This window comes from Salvelinus sp. IW2-2015, linkage group LG31 (genome assembly GCF_002910315.2).
Source record: "Salvelinus sp. IW2-2015 linkage group LG31, ASM291031v2, whole genome shotgun sequence".
Taxonomy (NCBI): Eukaryota; Metazoa; Chordata; class Actinopteri; order Salmoniformes; family Salmonidae; genus Salvelinus; species Salvelinus sp. IW2-2015.
The window spans coordinates 22383605-22402410 of NC_036870.1; the positions used below are offsets into that span (position 1 = coordinate 22383605).

At 44.8% G+C, this 18806-nt stretch overlaps 1 protein-coding gene across 4 annotated transcripts in view; it reads left to right on the forward strand.

Annotated features, from left to right (window-relative positions):
* Nucleotides 1–18806, forward strand: part of LOC111955725 (rho family-interacting cell polarization regulator 2) — a 107529-nt gene that overhangs the window by 55722 nt on the left and 33001 nt on the right. For all 4 annotated transcript variants that reach the window (XM_023976019.2, XM_023976022.3, XM_023976020.2 and 1 more), the window contains exons 2-6: nt 1816–1936; nt 3315–3470; nt 3788–3866; nt 4545–4568; nt 4858–4911. In XM_023976019.2, the coding sequence (XP_023831787.1) occupies nt 1816–1936; nt 3315–3470; nt 3788–3866; nt 4545–4568; nt 4858–4911 (434 nt within the window). The remainder of the gene's footprint in view (nt 1–1815; nt 1937–3314; nt 3471–3787; nt 3867–4544; nt 4569–4857; nt 4912–18806) is intronic.

Sequence of the window (18806 nt, forward strand, 5' to 3'; positions counted from 1 at the left end):
TGTTTTTCCTTATCTCAACATCTCTCCTGGTGTTGTCTACAGTGGGTCAGTCTCTGGTCAAACAGTTTGGGTTCTTGTAAGACATCAAATCATTGAAAAAAAGTGCCATCAATACCAACCAGATAGAATTCTAAAATCACAATAGTTTCTTTGAATATTTGAGTGGTCATACCCAGCCTCTTTTGCACATAGACCTAATTGACCTGTGTACCAGTGTTCTAGTCTGCTGCACATCAGTGCCTGTATTCACAAAGYGTCTCAGAGTAGGAATGCTGATCTAGGATACTTTTTTCCTTTTCGATCATAATGAATAGGATTATATAGACAAGGGGGACCTGATCCTAGACCAGCATTCTTTTTTAATAGGACCCAGCTTCACAGTGAGTGAGTGGTGTTGAAATGGGCTCTATAAATAGCTGTCCTATTGTCCCTCCACAGCAAAACAACATCTAGTCTTTCCCCAGGCCCGTGCACGGCATGGTGCAGGGCCTTTGTGTGGGCCTATCCCCTGGCCCTGAGCTTTGTCACTGTCACGTCTCTCAGTGCTGGGAACCAGGCATGGTGTCATGTTGCTGGGGTCTGCAGGTTGAAGGCTCCCCTATACGCTTCCATTGACTGGAGGGAGTCACGAGTGGCGAGGTGCCGCAACTCACCCAAGGAAAKCCTACCCTAGTGACGGTTAGGATTACAACCTTATACTGTAGAAATCACTTCACATTATTCTCATATCTCATAATATGAGTTTAGCTGGTAGCCTATACTATGTAGGACAATAATATCATGATATGTAACGTATCTATTTTTCTCCCCATCACTAATTATCTGTGTGCTATGTGCGTCCACTCTTCTCTCCTGTGTTTCTGTTTCTAGACATGTTTCTAGGAAGCTCATTTTAATGTCTCTGTCAAATGGTCTTCTCGACTGTGTTACAAGTYTCTGACAGCTCAGGTTGGCTAAATATAGAAATAGCCTAGATATCTTTTGAAGGAATCAAGAGTACATCAGCAGTATTGTCTAGTAGAATCCCAGCCTATCCCTGGTTCCTACAATGTTCCATCAATGATGATTAGAAATGTGCGAGCAAGGAAGAACAACACTGAAAATACACTGAGTGTACAAAACATTAAGAACACCTGCTCTTTCCAAAAGATAGACTGACCAGGTGAATCCAGGTGAAAGCTACTCAATATTAGGATGCTGTTCTTAATGTTTGGTATACTTGGTGTAAGTAGCCACTCTTGGAGGAGTCGGGAGCACAATGAAAGTAGACTTCTTACTGATCAAGGACATATTATAGTACAATACTGATGTCGATTAAGGCAGCCCCCCGCACCTCTCTGATTGAGGGGCTGGGTTAAATGTGGAAGACTAATTTCAGTTGAATGCATTCAGTTGTACAACTGACTAGGTATCCCCCTTTCCCTTTCCAATTTTCTCAACACACTACACAGGGTTGAATGGTTCACCATCTGCAGTGTAGTAAATAGATGATGACTTCAGGCTTAGATGCAGACTAACAACATTCAGAGCCAGTATCGACAAGTCTTCTGTCTCTCATCCCGTCACTGTAGAGTTGCAACATACCAAGCTTATTACACTTTCCTGCGTACAGTGTAGCCCATACAGGTCTCCCTCTCTTATCCCGTCACTGTAGAGTTTAATAACATACTATTTCCTAATAGCTCTCTCTCTCTCTGTCATCCCAGTTTCCCTGTATTGCTCATGTATATCTATCTCTGTTATAGTTTCCTATAGCTCACTACTGTAGCTCATATAACTCAATCTCCCTCTCTTTTCCTCCCTCTCTCTCTCCAGGAGTGTCGTCCCGCGTCCCAGAGATCATGGCGGCTGGAACCCACTCCCCCGGGGGACCCAATGGGATCATCCGGAGCCAGTCCTTCGCCGGCTTCAGCACGCTGCAGGAGAGACGCTCGCGGTAAGGGAATAGAGAGGTGGAAGTTGGCCTGAAGGCTTTCTAGGCACAGATCTAGGATTAATATGCCGTACCCAATTCTAACCCTAGCTGTTAGTGGGAAAAATGCTAAACTGACCGTAGATCATTGCCTAAGCGCAACTTGATTCTACTCCATAAAGCAGTGGGTCCTTACCTTTTTTGCTTACTGTACCACCAACAGAATTTTGCTCTGCCCGGAGTACCCCTGAAGTACCCTCTCATGTGCATTTTACCAGTAAGCCTATGGTCTCAAGAGTCTTCTCAAGGACCCCCTGTGGATAGACCAAACTCTGAGACCTCAGTCTTCTTCAGTGAAGCAGTGAAAGATACCCTCCTCTGACTGGGAATGTAGTAATTGCTATACATTAATCAGTTGAATGAGCGTTAAGCGACTGATAGACGACTGTCATGTGTGGTCATCTCCTTCGGATAATGAGCGTGTGTATGTGCCTATATGTCTGCCTATTAAAGCACTGCTGCTAGGCTGAACGTAGCATAAAGCTAGCTAGCGTGACCCCATGGCAACTCATTCTGCACGCTGGCCTAGATTTGTGGCAGGCAGCAGTACGTGGCCTGATCTGACTTGTCGAGCAAGAAGTGAAATCTGCTGTCACTGTGTCCCCATAATTCTGCTCTATACAAGGAAGTGGATATTTGTCAGTGTAGTGATACGGGTCTATAATATCTACACTACATACACTAGTTAATTAAAACCAGAAGAACGCTTTCCATCACTCTAGGGTTGGAAATATTATAAAGAGCATTTCTAATGTGCATGTCACACATCGCCACCAGAGCAGTTAGTGCACTCCAGCATAAGACTGCTTCGGCTAGCCTGACCCCAGTACAGTTCATATCCCTCCGCCTACTACACTGGGGTGGGGTTGCCTTGAACTAGCCCTGACCCCAGTACAGTTCATATCCCTCCGCCTACTACACTGGGGTGGGGTTGCCTTGAACTAACCCCTGACCCCAGTACAGTTCATATCCCTCTGCATACTATACTGGGGCGGGGTTGCCTTGAACTAGCCCTGACCCCAGTACAGTTCATATCCCTCCGCCTACTACACTGGGGTGGGGTTGCCTTGAACTAGCCCCTGACCCCAGTACAGTTCATATCCCTCCGCCTACTATACTGGGGCGGGGTTACCTTGGGGACTGTCACTAGGTGATGAAATTGTCTCTGGTGTGTGAGGTGTGTGAGTTCTGAGCTGTTTTATGAAGAAGAAACTACAGTACGTAACTCTTATGTATTGTGAACTGAGGAGTCAAAATTGCTGTATTGACCTCCGAAAGACCACCTTTGTGACCATTTCTGTTGAGGACCCAAAGAAAACCTTCAAATTGTGTGTTTGTCCAGGTGTAACTCGTTCATGGGGAACTCTGCGGTGCAGAAGAAGCCCACGTCCAAGCCTAAGAAGCCCCATCTGTCAGGGCACAAGGCCAGCAGCGGCTCCAGAGTGCCCCAGCCCAAGAGGGTGGAGGAGGTGTACGGGGCCCTCAAACAAGGCCTGGAGTGAGTACAGACATGCACACGTGCACATACAGAAACGGCATGCACGCACACACACACGACCCATATGATAACCTGGTGATATGTGAGAGCTTTATTGTAAGCTGTGGCCTCTCTCTCCCCCCTCCATCCCTCCCTACAACTTTCTTCTTCCCCTCTCTCCACTCCTCTCTTCTTCCTCCCTCTCCCTCCACCCCTCTCCTTCCCTCTTCTCCCTTTCCCCCTCTTTCTCCATCCCTCCTTCCACCTTCCCTCTCCTCTTCCCTCCTCCCTCTCTCTCCCCCTCCTTCTCTATGTCTCCCGTCCTCTCTCTCCCTCAGTGAGTATCTGGAGGTATACCAGACTGAGCTGGATAAACTCACCGCTCTGATGAAGGACATGAAGAGGAACTCCAGACTGGTGAGACAGGATGTGAGACAGGATGTGAGACAGGATGTGAGACAGGATGTGAGCTCATCATCATCACCACTGTAGTGTAGGCTCAGTCCTAAATCAACACCGAGACCCTATGCCCTATACCCTTGTTGTAGTGTAGTGCTTCTCAACCCAGTTCTCAGGGACCAACCTGTCATTTCACTTATTGGCTCTATCCCAACACTAGCACACCTGATTTAACTAGTCTACTAATCATCAAGCCCTTGATTATTTGAATCAAGTGTGCTACAGTGTTGGGGTTAGATCAAATATGTGAAACGGCTGATGGTCCCAGTGGACTGGGTTGAGTAACACTGCTAATGTAGCTAGCTACACGTCTTCTCATTCTAATTGGCCTAATAATCAATTTGTTAATGATGTTATTTCTTCTCCATGACATCTCACATGTGCTAATGAGCGATTAAGCTCCCTCTCATCTAGTTCTGTAGCTAGTAGCTACTACGCTAGTCAGACAGCAAACACATTGCTGCTCCTCTAACCAAAGACAGCTTCTCTCAATGGGAGGAAGCGGTTTTAAAATAATTCATATTCCTTTTGTTGTCAGACAACTGTAGTCTGCTTTGCATTAATGGCATAGTTGTGAGCTGCTCCTTCATATGCTGTGCAGTAGTAACACTATCTACTGTGTGTGTTTTCCCCCAGGGAGTCCTGTACGATCTTGACAAGGTGAGTGAGTTGTGTGGAAGGCACCAGGCCTAACCAGTCTGCCTGAGTGAGGATGGATCTTTGATGTGTGTGTGAATCATTTTTCTGCCAGGAAAAGAGAGAGGGGGATTAGATTACCATAAATGAGTCTGCTCTCRGTTGAAAGTGTGACATGTTTGATCATCTAACATGTTACCCTCTGTTTTAACTACTGTCACAGCTTAAAGGCGTGGATGCACCATTTTACTTACAGTATCTTCTCTTGTCAACAACACAATGTAACTCTAGCTTGTTCTATTTCTGTCTGCAGCAAATCAAAACCATCGAGAGGTATATGAGGCGGTTGGAGTTTCATATGAGCAAGGTAGGTATTTACATAATRGCAGAGCATATTGTGTTACTTTACTGCTTTGGATAGATTCTGCTGTAGCCCAATCTGTGGGGCTTCAAACTGGGTTTGTGCTTCTGAAAACCTGGAGCAAAAATGAAGAGAACATGAAGTGCTTTAGAGAGGGTTTAAACTCTGCTCYCTCCCTCTCCCCTCCACTCCTTCTCCTTGTCTCTCTTTGCCCCTTGTGCCACCCCCACACGCCAACACACACTGGTATCGTTAACAACGTAACACCTCAACCAGYCTTCCCACGCACTAGCAACAGCAGTTTTTGAGTGTTGCTATGGATCCTTCAATCATAGCTGAGCCATACACTTTTCTCTACACATACAGAAGCATACAAACATCCACAACATCACCCCTGTCCAGACCCACCTGCTCACTTCCCCATCTCCAGCACCCGCATCACTCTCCGCCACATGACATAAAACGGCACCATTTTGATTCTGTCCGTTGCTTAGACAATTACATAATAAAGCTTTGACCTTTCCATTGTGTTAACAACAAGGATTGGTTGACAGTTTTTAAGTATACGYTTTTTCAAGATGAATACCATCGGGTATCTCACTGCACCCTTGTATGCCATGTCTTGAAATATGCAGACAGACAGAATAAAAGTAAATTGACACTGTAATACTTCTGACACCAACTTACTAACTCTGCCCGTAGCTTTTGGACTTTATAGCATTCCCAGAAAGCATGGATTATTGAGTCATTGTTAGTTTTATACTTAAGACATGACTTTGCCGTTTTGCTTGTGTAATAAATTCAATACATTAGTTTATACTGGATTATGCTTACATTTTCGTTAATTGTAATTTCGTTAGTTATGTTCCAACGTTCCCTCCATCTTGTGCYTCTTTTTATCTCTCAATAAACTCTGAGTCAGAGTGTCTGTGTTGTGTGACTCTGGCTTGACCCCTTGACCTCTCAGACGTCTCAAATGTATTAGCTGAGAGCCAAGGCCTTGAACACACACACACACACACGTCCTGTTAATATTAATCGACCTGACACCTCAAAGTCCCCCTGGCTATAATCCCTTCTGCGGTTGCCACATTGGGTGGCATTCTACCCTGCCATGTACCTGTTATTGACAGATTGGGTGGCATCCCTGCCATGTACCTGTTATTGACAGATTGGGTGGCATCCCTGCCATGTACCTGTTATCTGACCAGATTGGGTGGCATCCTGCCATGTACCTGTTATGACAGATTGGGTGGCATTCCCTGCACTGTACCTGTTATTGACAGATTGGGTGGCATCCCTGCCATGTACCTGTTATTGCATGATTGGGTGGCATCCCTGCCATGTACCTGTTATTGACAGATTGGGTGGCATCCCTGCCATGTACCTGTTATTGACAGATTGGGTGGCATCCCTGCCATGTCTCCTCTAAGGTTCCTCTCCGGTAGCCCTGCTGTGTGTGTCAAAGCTGCAGTGGAACATAGCAGAATGAATACTAGTCAATAACAACACACAAACAAAAACCAGCACCTGTGCCGAAGGTAACCATGGAAACATGGAGATGTTGGATTTGAGGCTTCTGAAGAGCCAATCATTGTGATGTAAAACATTTGAACATACACACACAGACCCCATCTACACATGCGGCAACAAGTTTTTGAACTCTGTGTATTTCCAACCTTTGAAAAAAAACTACAGTATCTCTTCTTTCATTACTTACGATTATGAAATGTTCCTTTGGCCTTTCAACAGATGTGTGCTGCCTGTGTGATGCATTAGTGTTTTGCTCTATCATTACCTGCTCTGTTTTGTTATACCTCACAGCTAGCGTTGTTACACGTAGCATTGTTAGCACTGAGCGCTACCATTTCCCACTTGATTTGTTATTCCTCACAGCTAGCATTGTTAGTGTTGGCACCTACTTAGCATTGTTAGCATCCGAGGCGGTGGGTGTTGAATCTAGGTCGAAGCAATCCTCTGGAGCAGTGGTTCCCAAACTTTTTATAGTCCCGTACCCCTTCAAACATTCAACCTCCAGCTGCGTACTCCCTCTAGCACCAGGGTCAGCGCACTCTCAAATGTTGTTTTTTGACATCATTGTAAGCCTGCTTACACTTATTAAACATAAGAATGAGTGTGAGTTTTTGTCACAACCCGGCTCGTGGGAAGTGACAAAGAGCTCTTATAGGACCAGGGCACAAATAATAATAATCAATATTTTTGCTCATTACTTAGCCGTCTTACATATAAAACCATATTCGTTCATCAAAAATTGTGAATAACTCAAATCAAAGTTTATTTGTCACGTGTGCTGAATACAACAGGTATTGTACCTTACAGTGAAATGCTTACTTCCAGGCTCTAACCAATAGTGCAAAAAAGGTATTAGGTGAACAATAGGTAGGTAAAGAAATAAAACAACAGTAAAAAGACAGGCTATATACAGTAGCGAGGTTACACACAGACACCGGTTAGTCAGGCTGATTGAGGTAGTATGTACATATATGATGAACAGAGAGAGGCAGTAGCGTGAAAGAGAGGTTGGCGGGTGGTGGGTGGGACACAATGCAGATAGCCTGGTTAGCTAATGTGCAGGAGCACTGGTTGGTCGGCCCAATTGAGGTAGTAATGTACATGAATGTATAGTTAAAGTGACTATGCATATATGATGAACAGAGAGTAGCAGCAGCGTAAAAAGAGGGGTTGGGGGGGGGCACACAATGCAAATAGTCCGGGTAGCCATTTGATTACCTGTTCAGGAGTCTTATGGCTTGGGGGTAAAAACTGTTGAGAAGCCTTTTTGTCCTAGACTTGGCACTCCGGTACCGCTTGCCATGCGGTAGTAGAGAGAACAGTCTATGACTGGGGTGGCTGGGGTCTTTGACAATTTTTTGGGCCTTCCTCTGACACCGCCTGGTGTAGAGGTCCTGGATGGCAGGCAGCTTTGCCCCAGTGATGTACTGGGCCGTATTTACTACCCTCTGTAGTACCTTGCGGTCAGAGGCCGAGGAATTGCCGTAMCAGCCAGTGATGCAACTAGTCAGGATGCTCTTGATGGTGCAGCTGTAGAACTTTTTGAGGATATGAGGACCCATGCCAAATCTTTTTAGTTTCCTGAGGGGGAATAGGCTTTGTCGTGCCCTCTTCACGACTGTCTTGGTGTGTTTGGACCATTCTAGTTTGTTGTTGATGTGGACACTGAGGAACTTGAAGCTCTCAACCTGCTCCACTACAGCCCCGTCGATGAGAATGGGGGCATSCTCGGTCCTCCTTTTCCTGTAGTCCACAATAATCTCCTTAGTCTTGGTTACGTTGAGGGATAGGTTGTTATTCTGGCACCACCCGGCCAGGTCTCTGACTTCCTCCCTATAGGCTGTCTCGTCGTTGTCGGTGATCAGGCCTACCACTGTTTTGTCGTCTGCAAACTTAATGATGGTGTTGGAGTCATGCCTGGCCATGCAGTCATGGGTGAACAGGGAGTACAGGAGGGGACTGAGCACGCACCCCTGGGGAGCTCCAGTGTTGAGGATCAGCGTGGCAGATGTGTTGCTACCTACCCTCACCACCTGGGGGCGGCCCGTTAGGAAGTCCAGGATCCAGTTGTAGAGGGAGGTGTTTAGTCCCGGGTTCCTTGGCTTAGTGATGAGCTTTGAGGGTACTGTGGTGTTGAACGCTGAGCTGTAGTCAATGAATAACATTCTCACATAAGTGTTCCTTTTGTCCAGGTGTAAAAGGGCAGTGTGGAGTGTAATAGAGATTGCATCATCTGTGGATCTGTTTGGGCGGTATGCAAATTGGAGTGGGTCTAGGGTTTCTGGGATAATGGTGTTGATGTGAGCCATTATCAACCTTTCAAAGCACTCCATGGCTACGGACGTGAGTGCTACGGGTCTGTAGTCAGTTAGGCAGGTTGCCTTTGTGTTCTTGGGCACAGGGACTATGGTGGTCTGCTTGAAACATGTTGGTTAATGAGAAGGGTGTGCTTGAAAGGATGCACATACATCTGCAATGTTGGGTTGTATTGGACAGAGTCTCTGTCTTTTTCCGCACAGTCTGTGCCTGTATTTAGTTTTCATGCTAGTGAGTGCCGAGAATCCACTCTCACATAGGTACGTGGTTGCAAAGGGCATCAGTGTCTTAACAGCGTGATTTGCCAAGGCAGGATACTCTGAGCGCAGCCCAATCTGGCAGTGGCTTCTGATTTAAATGACATTTTCACAGAACTGCTTGTTGTAATTTCGATGAGGCTCTCTTGTTCAGATATCGGTATGTGGACTGGAGGCAGGGCATGAAAGGGATAACGAATCCATTTGTTTGTGTCATCCGTTTCGGGAATGTACCTGCGTAATTGCGCACTCAACTCTCTCAGGTGCTTTGCTGTATCACATTTGACATTGTCCRTAAGCTTGAGTTCATTTGCACACAAACAATCATACAATGATGGAAAGACCTGTGTGTTGTCCTTGTTAATGCAGACAGAGAAGAGCTCCAACTTCTTAATCATAGMCTCAATTTGGTCCCTMACATTGAATATAGTTGCGGAGAGTCCCTKTAATCCTAGATTCAGATCATTCAGGCGAGAAAAAACATCACCCAGATAGGCCAGTCATGTGAGAAACTCGTCATAATGCAAGCGGTCAGACAAGTGATAATTATGGTCAGTAAAGGAAACATTAAGCTCGTCTCTTAATTTAAAAAAAAACGTGTCAATACTTTGCCCCTTGATAACCAGCACACTTCTGTATGTTGTAAAAGTGTTACATGGTCGCTGCCCATATCATTGCATAGTGCAGAAAATACACGAGAGTTCAGGGGACTTGCTTTAACAAAGTTATCCATTTTCACTGTAGTGTCCAAAACGTCTTTCAAGCTGTCAGGTATTCCCTTGGCAGCAAGAGCCTCTAAATGGATGCTGCAGTGTACCCAAGTGATGCACGCGCATTGCCACTCCTCTATGTCTCCCTGTCATGGCTTTTGCGCCATCAGTACAGATACCAACACATCTTGACTACCAAAGTCCATTTGATGTCACAACGCTGTCCAGTACTTTAAAAATATCCTCTCCTGTTGTCCTGGTTTCCAGTGGTTTGCAGAAGAGGATGTCTTCCTTAATTGACCTCCCATAAACGTAACGGACATATACCAGCACCTTATGCRAAGCAGTAAATGTTTCAAAACATCTCTTGCCATGTCACTGATGCATTATGAAACAGTGTTGTTTGATGAAGGCATTGTCTGTATAGTTTTTTGGCCTTTTCCCCCAGCATTGTCCCAGCCATATCCGTGGCAGCAGAAAGAATTAAGTCCTCCACAATAGTATGGGGCTTGCCTGTCCTAGCCACTTAGTAGCTCACCATATAAGACTTTTCTAGCCCCTTCTTATTAATGGTATCTGTTGCTTTTATACATGTCTTAATACTCGAAAGTCATCTTACATCTCGCTCAAAAAACTCCCGTAGCGTATTTTTCAAATTGGCATGTTTTATTTCTAAATGTCTGTGCAAGAGTGAAGGTTTGATCGAGTTGTGAGATAGTACTTTTGCACATATAACACACTGCGGCTGAGGAAAAGCACTACTCCCAGTATAAGTGAACCCCAAATCAATGTAGTTCTCATCATATTTGCGCCTCTTCGATGGTCCAACGTCTGTGTCTGTTGTTCGGTGCTTTCCTGGGTAAGGGGGCAGTAGCTCTTCGGCTGCATCAGATTCACAACTGTTCGTGTCCATGCTAGCTGGGCTAACAACAACATGYGGGCCTTACTTTTATTAACCATTTATCAATTTTCTAGCAAACGGAATGAGCAGCAGCTACGTTTGGCTACGTACGGACCGTTAGTGCAATTCCTGCGAGAGATTAACAGATTGGATGTTAATTRTTTGACTAGGCTACCTGTATTTGACATTGTGTTGTTATTTCGCTGAACACTAGATGGTTTAATTTTATTTTTGGCAGTGAAACTAGGCTACTCAGGCGAGGGGGGAAAAACTCACCCAAATGTATAGCCCCGTTGGAAATTATAAATGGACCGTTTGAAAATGTAAATAAAAAAATATAAAAAAATGTTTAAAAATGTGAATCTCATTTTTATTTGGCGTTCCCCCRACGGCATTGCGCGTACCCCAGTTTGGGAAGACCTTGCTCTGGAGCATTTGACAAGCCCCTTGTGGCTGAGTGGGAGAAAGAGGAGARGGGGGATAGCGGGAGGGATTGAGGGAGAGAGCTATGGTGCTGTGAGACGCTAATGAGGGCTATTTGGGTGAGGGCGGGGAGGTGTCTAAAACGAGTTAGAGCGTGTGTGTTCTGTGTTGGTACCCTGTGGAGAATCTAGGGGCCTCGGGGGACAGGACAGAGATCAATCGACTGGTCCTGTTTCTAGTCTGAGGGGTGAGGGAAGGGTTGGGGATGATAATGGTGCTTCCGGCATGTGTGTGTGCGTGCGTGCGTATCGTGCGTGCGTGCGTGCGTGGTGTTTGTCATCTCTCTGCACACTCAAAACAGTCTTTCTCCTCCATTCAATACTCATTTGGTACTCTGTGAACAGCACATGTAGGCCTACGCACATTCTCATTGCTAGTGATGAATGACGTCCATTTGGAGTTGTTGAGAAATACGGGGGTTTTCTGAATAAGAACAACAAAAAACATTTCTCATACAGTTTTGGCCAATGCTGTAAGACGACTTTGTTGTATTTGATGTAAGTCGGCAGCATGGTATTGTAAATTGGACAAGGGACAAATCATGCTGGGAGCATGAGTGTTCTAAAGTGGGAAGCCAGCTGATGCCTATCTCTGGGTGGCGGACTGCTGACACACACACCAACACAGAGCCAGCCCAGACATCAGCAGATATCTATCTAATGAGATCAATCTGAATAAAGAACTCAGCCAGGAGAATCACCAGACTGACTAACTATCATCTGAAACGCTGATGATGTCAGGGAATTAAATCTACATCCACAGCCTGCCTCATCACCACAGGGAGAAGAGTAGTTCAAGTCAAACCCTGCTTTGTGGTGCCGTGGCGTTTCAAGCGTTAATGTTCCTCAAACTAATACATTTTAACAGGAATTTAACATTCAAACAGCAGAATCATTATCAGTGTGTCAACACCAGGGGTTAAAGTTCTCCGTCACTGCCACGGATATCCGACATATGGATTCTGGAGAGGTCGTTTTTGAGATCAGTGTAGGGGGCTGGTTTGGAGATGACATATCTTAATACAGACACAAGCATTTCTGTTTTATAGCCACTATGCTGCATCAGTTGGGCTACAGGTGATAATGCTTATTGCTAATAGCACATCTGATAATATAGACCATGCATAGGTTATATGCATGGTCTAATATGTTAAAATCATKTGTACATCATTTTTACCAATATGTTATTGGGCCCATTTCTGGAGGTTGAAATTATGTTTTAGATGGTGTCAGCAGCATTTTATTTTCATACATTTTGGAGTAGAATGTCCTTCTCAGTACTTTTCATGAAAATTATCCTGGGGAGGACCCCGGACCCCCAAAACAAGAGGAATGGAATTGGTCAAACTCGCAGTTTAATACATGTACAAAATTATCCTCTTTCCCTAAAAGCATGATGGTCATGGCTTTCTTACATGAAAGGGGAGGTTAACTTGGCCCCAGACAATTGATCTGAGATTGACTGACTTCAATTTCAATCATGGGAGTTTTTTTGTTGCTTGCCTGAAAAAGGGCTGTTTCTTTTTTTTTGCTGAGTTTATATACAGTGGGGTGAACAAGTATTTGATACACTGCCGATTTTGCAGGTTTTCCTACTTACAAAGCATGTAGAGGTCTGTAATTGTTATCATAGGTACACTTCAACTGTGAGAGACGGAATCTAAAACAAAAATCCAGAAAATCACTTTGTATGATTTTTAAGTAATTCATTTGCAAAACCTGCAAAATCGGCAGTGTATCCAATACTTGTTCTACCCACTGTTAATAAACTCAGCAAAAAAAGAAACGTCCATTTTTCAGGACCCTGTCTTTCAAAGATAATTGGTAAAAATCCAAATAACTTCCCAGATCTTCCTTTGTAAAGGTTTAAACACTGTTTCCCATGCTTGTTCAATGAACCATAAACAATGAATGAACATGCACCTGTGGAACGGTCGTTAAGACACTAACAGCTTACAGACGGAGGCAATTAAGGTTTCAGTTATGAAAACTTAGGACACTTAAAGAGGCCTTTCTACTGACTCTGAAAAACACCAAAAGAAAGATGCCCATGGTCCCTGCTCATCTGCGTGAACGTGCCTTAAGCATGCTGCAAGGGGGCATGAGGACTGCAGATGTGGCCAGGGAAATAAATTGCAATGTCCGTTCTGTGAGACGCCTAAGATAGCGCTACAGGGAGACAGGACGGACAGCTGATCGTCCTCGCAGTGTCAGACCACGTGTAACAACACGGATCCCACAGGATCGGTACATCCGAACATCACACCTGCGGGACAGGTACAGGATGGCAACAACAACTGCCCGAGTTACACCAGGAACGCACAATCCCTCCGTCAGTGTAATAGGCTGAGAGAGGCTGGACTGAGGGCTTGTAGGCATGTTGTAAAGCAGGTTCTCACCAGACATCACCGGCAACAACGTCGCCTATGGGCACAAACCCACCTTCGCTGGACCAAACAGGACTGGAAAAAAGTGCTCTTCCCTGACGAGTCGCGGTTTTGTCTCACCAGGGGTGATGGTCGGATTCGCATTTATCGTCGAAGGAATGACTGTTACACCGAGGCTTGTACTCTGGAGCGGGATCGATTTGGAAGTGGAGGGTCCGTCATGGTCTGGGGCGGTGTGTCACAGCATCATCGGACTGAGCTTGTTGTCATTGCAGGCAATCTCAACGCTGTGCGTTACAGGGAAGACATCCTCCTCCCTCATGTGGTACCCTTCCTGCAGGCTCATCCTGACATGACCCTCTATCATGACAATGCCACCAGCCATACTACTCGTTCTGTGCGTGATTTCCTGCAAGACAGGAATGTCAGTGTTCTGCCATGGCCAGCGAAGAGCCCGTATCTCAGTCCCATTGAACACGTCTGGGAACTGTTGGATCGGAGGGTGAGGGCTAGGGCCATTCCCCCCAGAAATGTCCGGGAACTTGCAGGTGCTTGGTGGAAGAGTGGGGTAACATCTCACAGCAAGAACTGGCAAATCTGGTGCAGTCCATGAGGAGGAGATGCACWGCAGTACTTAATGCWGCTGGTGGCCACACMAGATACTGACTGTTACTTTTACTTTTGCTTTTGCCCCCCCTGTTTTTTTCAGTGACACATCATTCCATTTCTGTTCGTCACATGTCTGTGGAACTTGTTCAGTTTATGTCTCAGTTGTTGAATCTTGTATTTCATACAAATATTTACACATGTTAAGTTTGCTGAAATAAACGCAGTTGACAATGAGAGGATGTTTCTTTTTTTTGCTGAGTTTATACAGTGGGGCAAAAAGATATTTAGTCAGCCACCAATTGTGCAAGTTCTCCCACTTAAAAAGATGAGAGAGGCCTGTAATTTTCATCATATGTACACTTCAACTATGACAGACAAAATGAGAAAAAAAATTCCAGAAAATCACATTGTAGGATTTTTAATGAATTGTTTGCAAATTATGGTGGAAAAAAGATTTTGGAATAACAAAATGTTATATCTCAATACTTTTTATATACCCTTTGTGGCAATGACAGAGGTCAAACGTTTTCTGTAAGTCTTCACAAGGTTTTCACACACTGTTGCTGGTATTTTGGCCCATTCCTCCATGCAGATCTCCTCTAGAGCAGTGATGTTTTGGGGCTGTTGCTGGGCAACACGGACTTTCAACTCCCTCCAAAGATTTTCTATGGGGTTGAGATCTGGAGACTGGCTGGGCCACTCCAGGACCTTGAAATGCTTCTTATGAAGCCACTCCTCGTTGCCCGGGCGGTGGTTTGGTATCATTGTCATGCTGAAAGACCCAGCCACGTTTCATCTTCAATGCCCTGCTGTTGGAAGGAGGTTTTCACTCAAAATCTCACGATACATGGCCCCATTCATTCTGTCCTTACATGGATCAGTCGTCCTGGTCCCTTTGCAGAAAAACAGCCCAAAGCATGATGTTTCCACCCCCATGCTTCACAGGAGTATGGTGTTCTTTGGATGCAACTCAGCAATCTTTGTCCTCCAAACACGACGAGTTGAGTTTTTACCAAAAAGTTCTATTTTGGTTTCATCTGACCATATGACATTCTCCCAATCTTCTTCTGGATCATCCAAATGCTCTCTAGCAAACTTCAGACGGGCCTGGACATGTACTGCGTTAAGCAGGGGGACACGTCTGCACTGCAGGATTGAGTCCCTGCGGCGTAGTGTTTACTGATGGTAGGCTTTGTTACTTGGCCAGCTCTCTGCAGGTCATTCACTAGGTCCCCCCGCGTGATTCTGGATTTTGCTCACCGTTCTTGTAATCATTTTGATCCCACGGGTGAGATCTTGCGTGAGCCCCAGATCGAGGAGATTATCAGTGGTCTGTATGTCTTCCATTTCCTAATAATTGCTCCCACAGTTGATTTCTTCAAACCAAGCTGCTTACCTATTGCAGATTCAGTCTTCCCAGCCTGGTGCAGGTCTACAATTTTGTTTCTGGTGTCCTTTGACAGCTCTTTGGTCTTGGCCATAGTGGAGTTTGGAGTGTGACTGTTTGAGGTTGTGGACAGGTGTCTTTTATACTGATAACAAGTTCAAACAGGTGCCATTAATACAGGTACGAGTGGAGGACAGAGGAGCCTCTTAAAGAAGAAGTTACAGGTCTGTGAGAGCCAGAAATCTTGCTTGTTTGTCGGTGACCAAATACTTATTTTCCACCATAATTTGCAAATGAATTAATAAAAAATCCTACAATGTGATTTTCTGGATTTCTTTTTCTCATTTTGTCTGTCATAGTTGAAGTGTACATATGATGAAAATTACAGGCCTCTCTCATCTTTTTAAGTGGGAGAACTTGCACAATTGGTGGCTGACTAAATACTTTTTTGACCCACTGTATATATATATATAATCTTCTACTTATCAGTATGAGAAGTCTTTGAAAATGAATGCACTCTTTTTGATTATTGAAATGTAATTCCTTTTAGAATTGAACCCAACCCTGGTGTCACCAGTAACTGTGCAACAGAGAGGTTTGCGACACACACCGCAGTGCCAGGGGTACATATACACACATGCACACACACACATAACAGCGTACACACATCACCCGCAGTGGCTGTTGACAGGAAGGAAGTAGGGCATGGCCAAACAGTAAGTGGTGATTGTGACAGGTGTTGATGAGAGGAACATGAGGGAAAGGGTGGGGACAGTCAACTCTTTATCTTGTCCTTTTGAAGAAAGGAAATGAATAGAGCCTGAAAAGAGGACTATAAATAGATAAACATGGTTCTTTTGAAGTGTGTGTCACTGTGTATGTGTGTTTGTTTCCCTGTGTGAATGTGTTTATGTGTGTCGGTGCGTGTGTGTCACTGCGCATGTTTGTTACTGTGTATGTCTGGGTCACTGTGTGTTGTGTGTAATTGCGCTCGGATTAAGACCAACCCAGCTGGAGACAGAATGGCCACCCCTCAGGGTGCCATCTGCAAGGGGCTACTAACCCATTGCCTATCACAGATGAGAAGCTGTAAATGACGCACACCCATCCCTGTTTCCTTTCTTCAACACATCAGGCAGTCCAAAGTGATGCCTGCCTTGTCTGCAGATGAGAAGTGTAATTGGGACGCAGGTGGCATGAATCAGCCCTGTGATGTTCCCATGCTTAGATTAGTGTCTGTGTTGTGTGCCTGTGCCTACCGGTGCTGTCCAGCCCTCATTAGTGAGAAGAGGGCAAGAGATTGAAGGCCAGAAAGCTGGAACTCCTATGCCAGGTGCCTCCTATTCCCTTTTGGGGACATGTGTGAGAAGGGGCGTTACTCCCATGGCTTATTAATTAAAGGGTAGGTAGCATAAACATACCCAGATGTAACATATGGATTTGCATTAGTATACACACCAAAAGTCCCAATGCAAAGTTACACCTCACTTTTCTATTTTTGCTGGTCTTTTAGGGAGAGTTCCTCTGTCCAGTGTCTGTTCTTTTGCCCATCTTAATCTTTTATTTTTATTGGCCAGTCTGAGATATGTCTTTTTCTTTGCAACTCTGCCTAGAAGGCCAGCATCTCGGAGTCGCCTCTTCACTGTTGATGTTGAGACTGGTGTTTTGCGGGTACTATTTAATGAAGCTGCCAGTTGAGGACTTGTGAGGCGTCTGTTTCTCAAACTAGACACTCTAATGTACTTGTCCTCTTGCTCAGTTGTGCACTGGGGCCTCCCACTCCTCTTTCTATTCTGGTTAGAGCCAGTTTGCACTGTTCTGTAAAGGGAGTAGTACACAGCGTTGTACGAGATCTTCAGTTTCTTGGCAATTTCTCGCATGGAATAGCCTTCATTTCTCGGAACAAGCATAGACTGACAAGTTTCAGAAGAAAGTACTTTGTTTTKGGCCATTTTGAGCCTGTAATCGTACCCACAAATGCTGATGCTCCAGATACTCAACTATTCCAAAGAAGGCCAGTTTTATTGTTTCTTTAATGAGAACAACAGTTTTCAGCTGTGCTAACATAATTGCAAAAGGGTTTTCTAATGATCAATTAGCCTTTTAAAATGATAAACTTGGATAAGCTAACACAACGTGCCATTGGAACACAGGAGTGATGGTTGCTGATAATGGGCTTCTGTAAGCCTATGTAGATATTCCATAAAAAATCAGCTGTTTCCAGCTACAATAGTCATTTACAACATCAACAATGTCTGCACTGTATTTCTGATCAAGTTGATGTTATTTTAATAGACAAAAAATGTGTTTTTCTTTTAAAAACAAGGACATTTCTAAGTGACCCCAAACTTTTGAACAGTAGTGTATATGTACGCTGAGTGTACAAAACATTAGGAACACCATCCTAAAATGTAGTTGCACCCCCTTTTGCCCTCAGAACAGACTCAATTTGTCGGGTATGGGCTCTACAAGGTGTCGAAATGTTCCACAGGCATGCTGGCCCATGTTGGCTCCAGTACTTCCCGCAGTTGTGTCAAGTTGTCTGGATGTCCTTTGGGTGGTGGACCATTCTTGATACGCACAGGAAACTGTTGAGCGTGAAACACCCAGCAGCGTTGCAGTTCTTGACACACTCAAACCGGTGCGCCTGGCACCTACTACCATTCCCCGTTCAAAGGCACTTACATCTTTTGTCTTACCCATTCACCCTCTGAATGGCACACATACACAATCCATTTCTCAATTGTTTCAAGGCTTAAAAATCTTTCTATAACCTGTCTCCTCCCCTTCATCTACACTGCTTTGAAGTGGATTTAAGTGACATCATTAAGGGATCATAGCTTTCACCTGGATTCACATGGTCAGTCTATGTCATGGATGTTTAGTTTTTAAAATGTTTTTTACACTCAGTGTATTTTATACATTATCTAGGTACAATTCTGTTCCCTTCGATACTGAACAGCAGTAGAGACCTAGTCCTGATTGTCCTGTTGTCTGTTTGTTTGGGATCCGGGCCTATCCTCCTGTTCTTTGATCGGCCCTCCCCTCCCCTCAGAGAGTACTACATGTGTTTGATGTGGCCGAGCTTTAGGTCTGTGTAGTATAATCTCTCCTCTGCTAGTCCCTGGTGTAATGTAGAGCGGAAGGGTAAATCCACTACAGCCCAGATGAGCCATATCGTAAGAGGATTTCATTTGGTCTTAGAGACTCTCCTTTCTTAGCAGGCCATGAATGCCGGTCATCATTTAGATGCTGTAGATATGTGTGCATGGCCATTATAATAATATTTTGGTTTGGATGTTTTGGGGCTAAAGACATC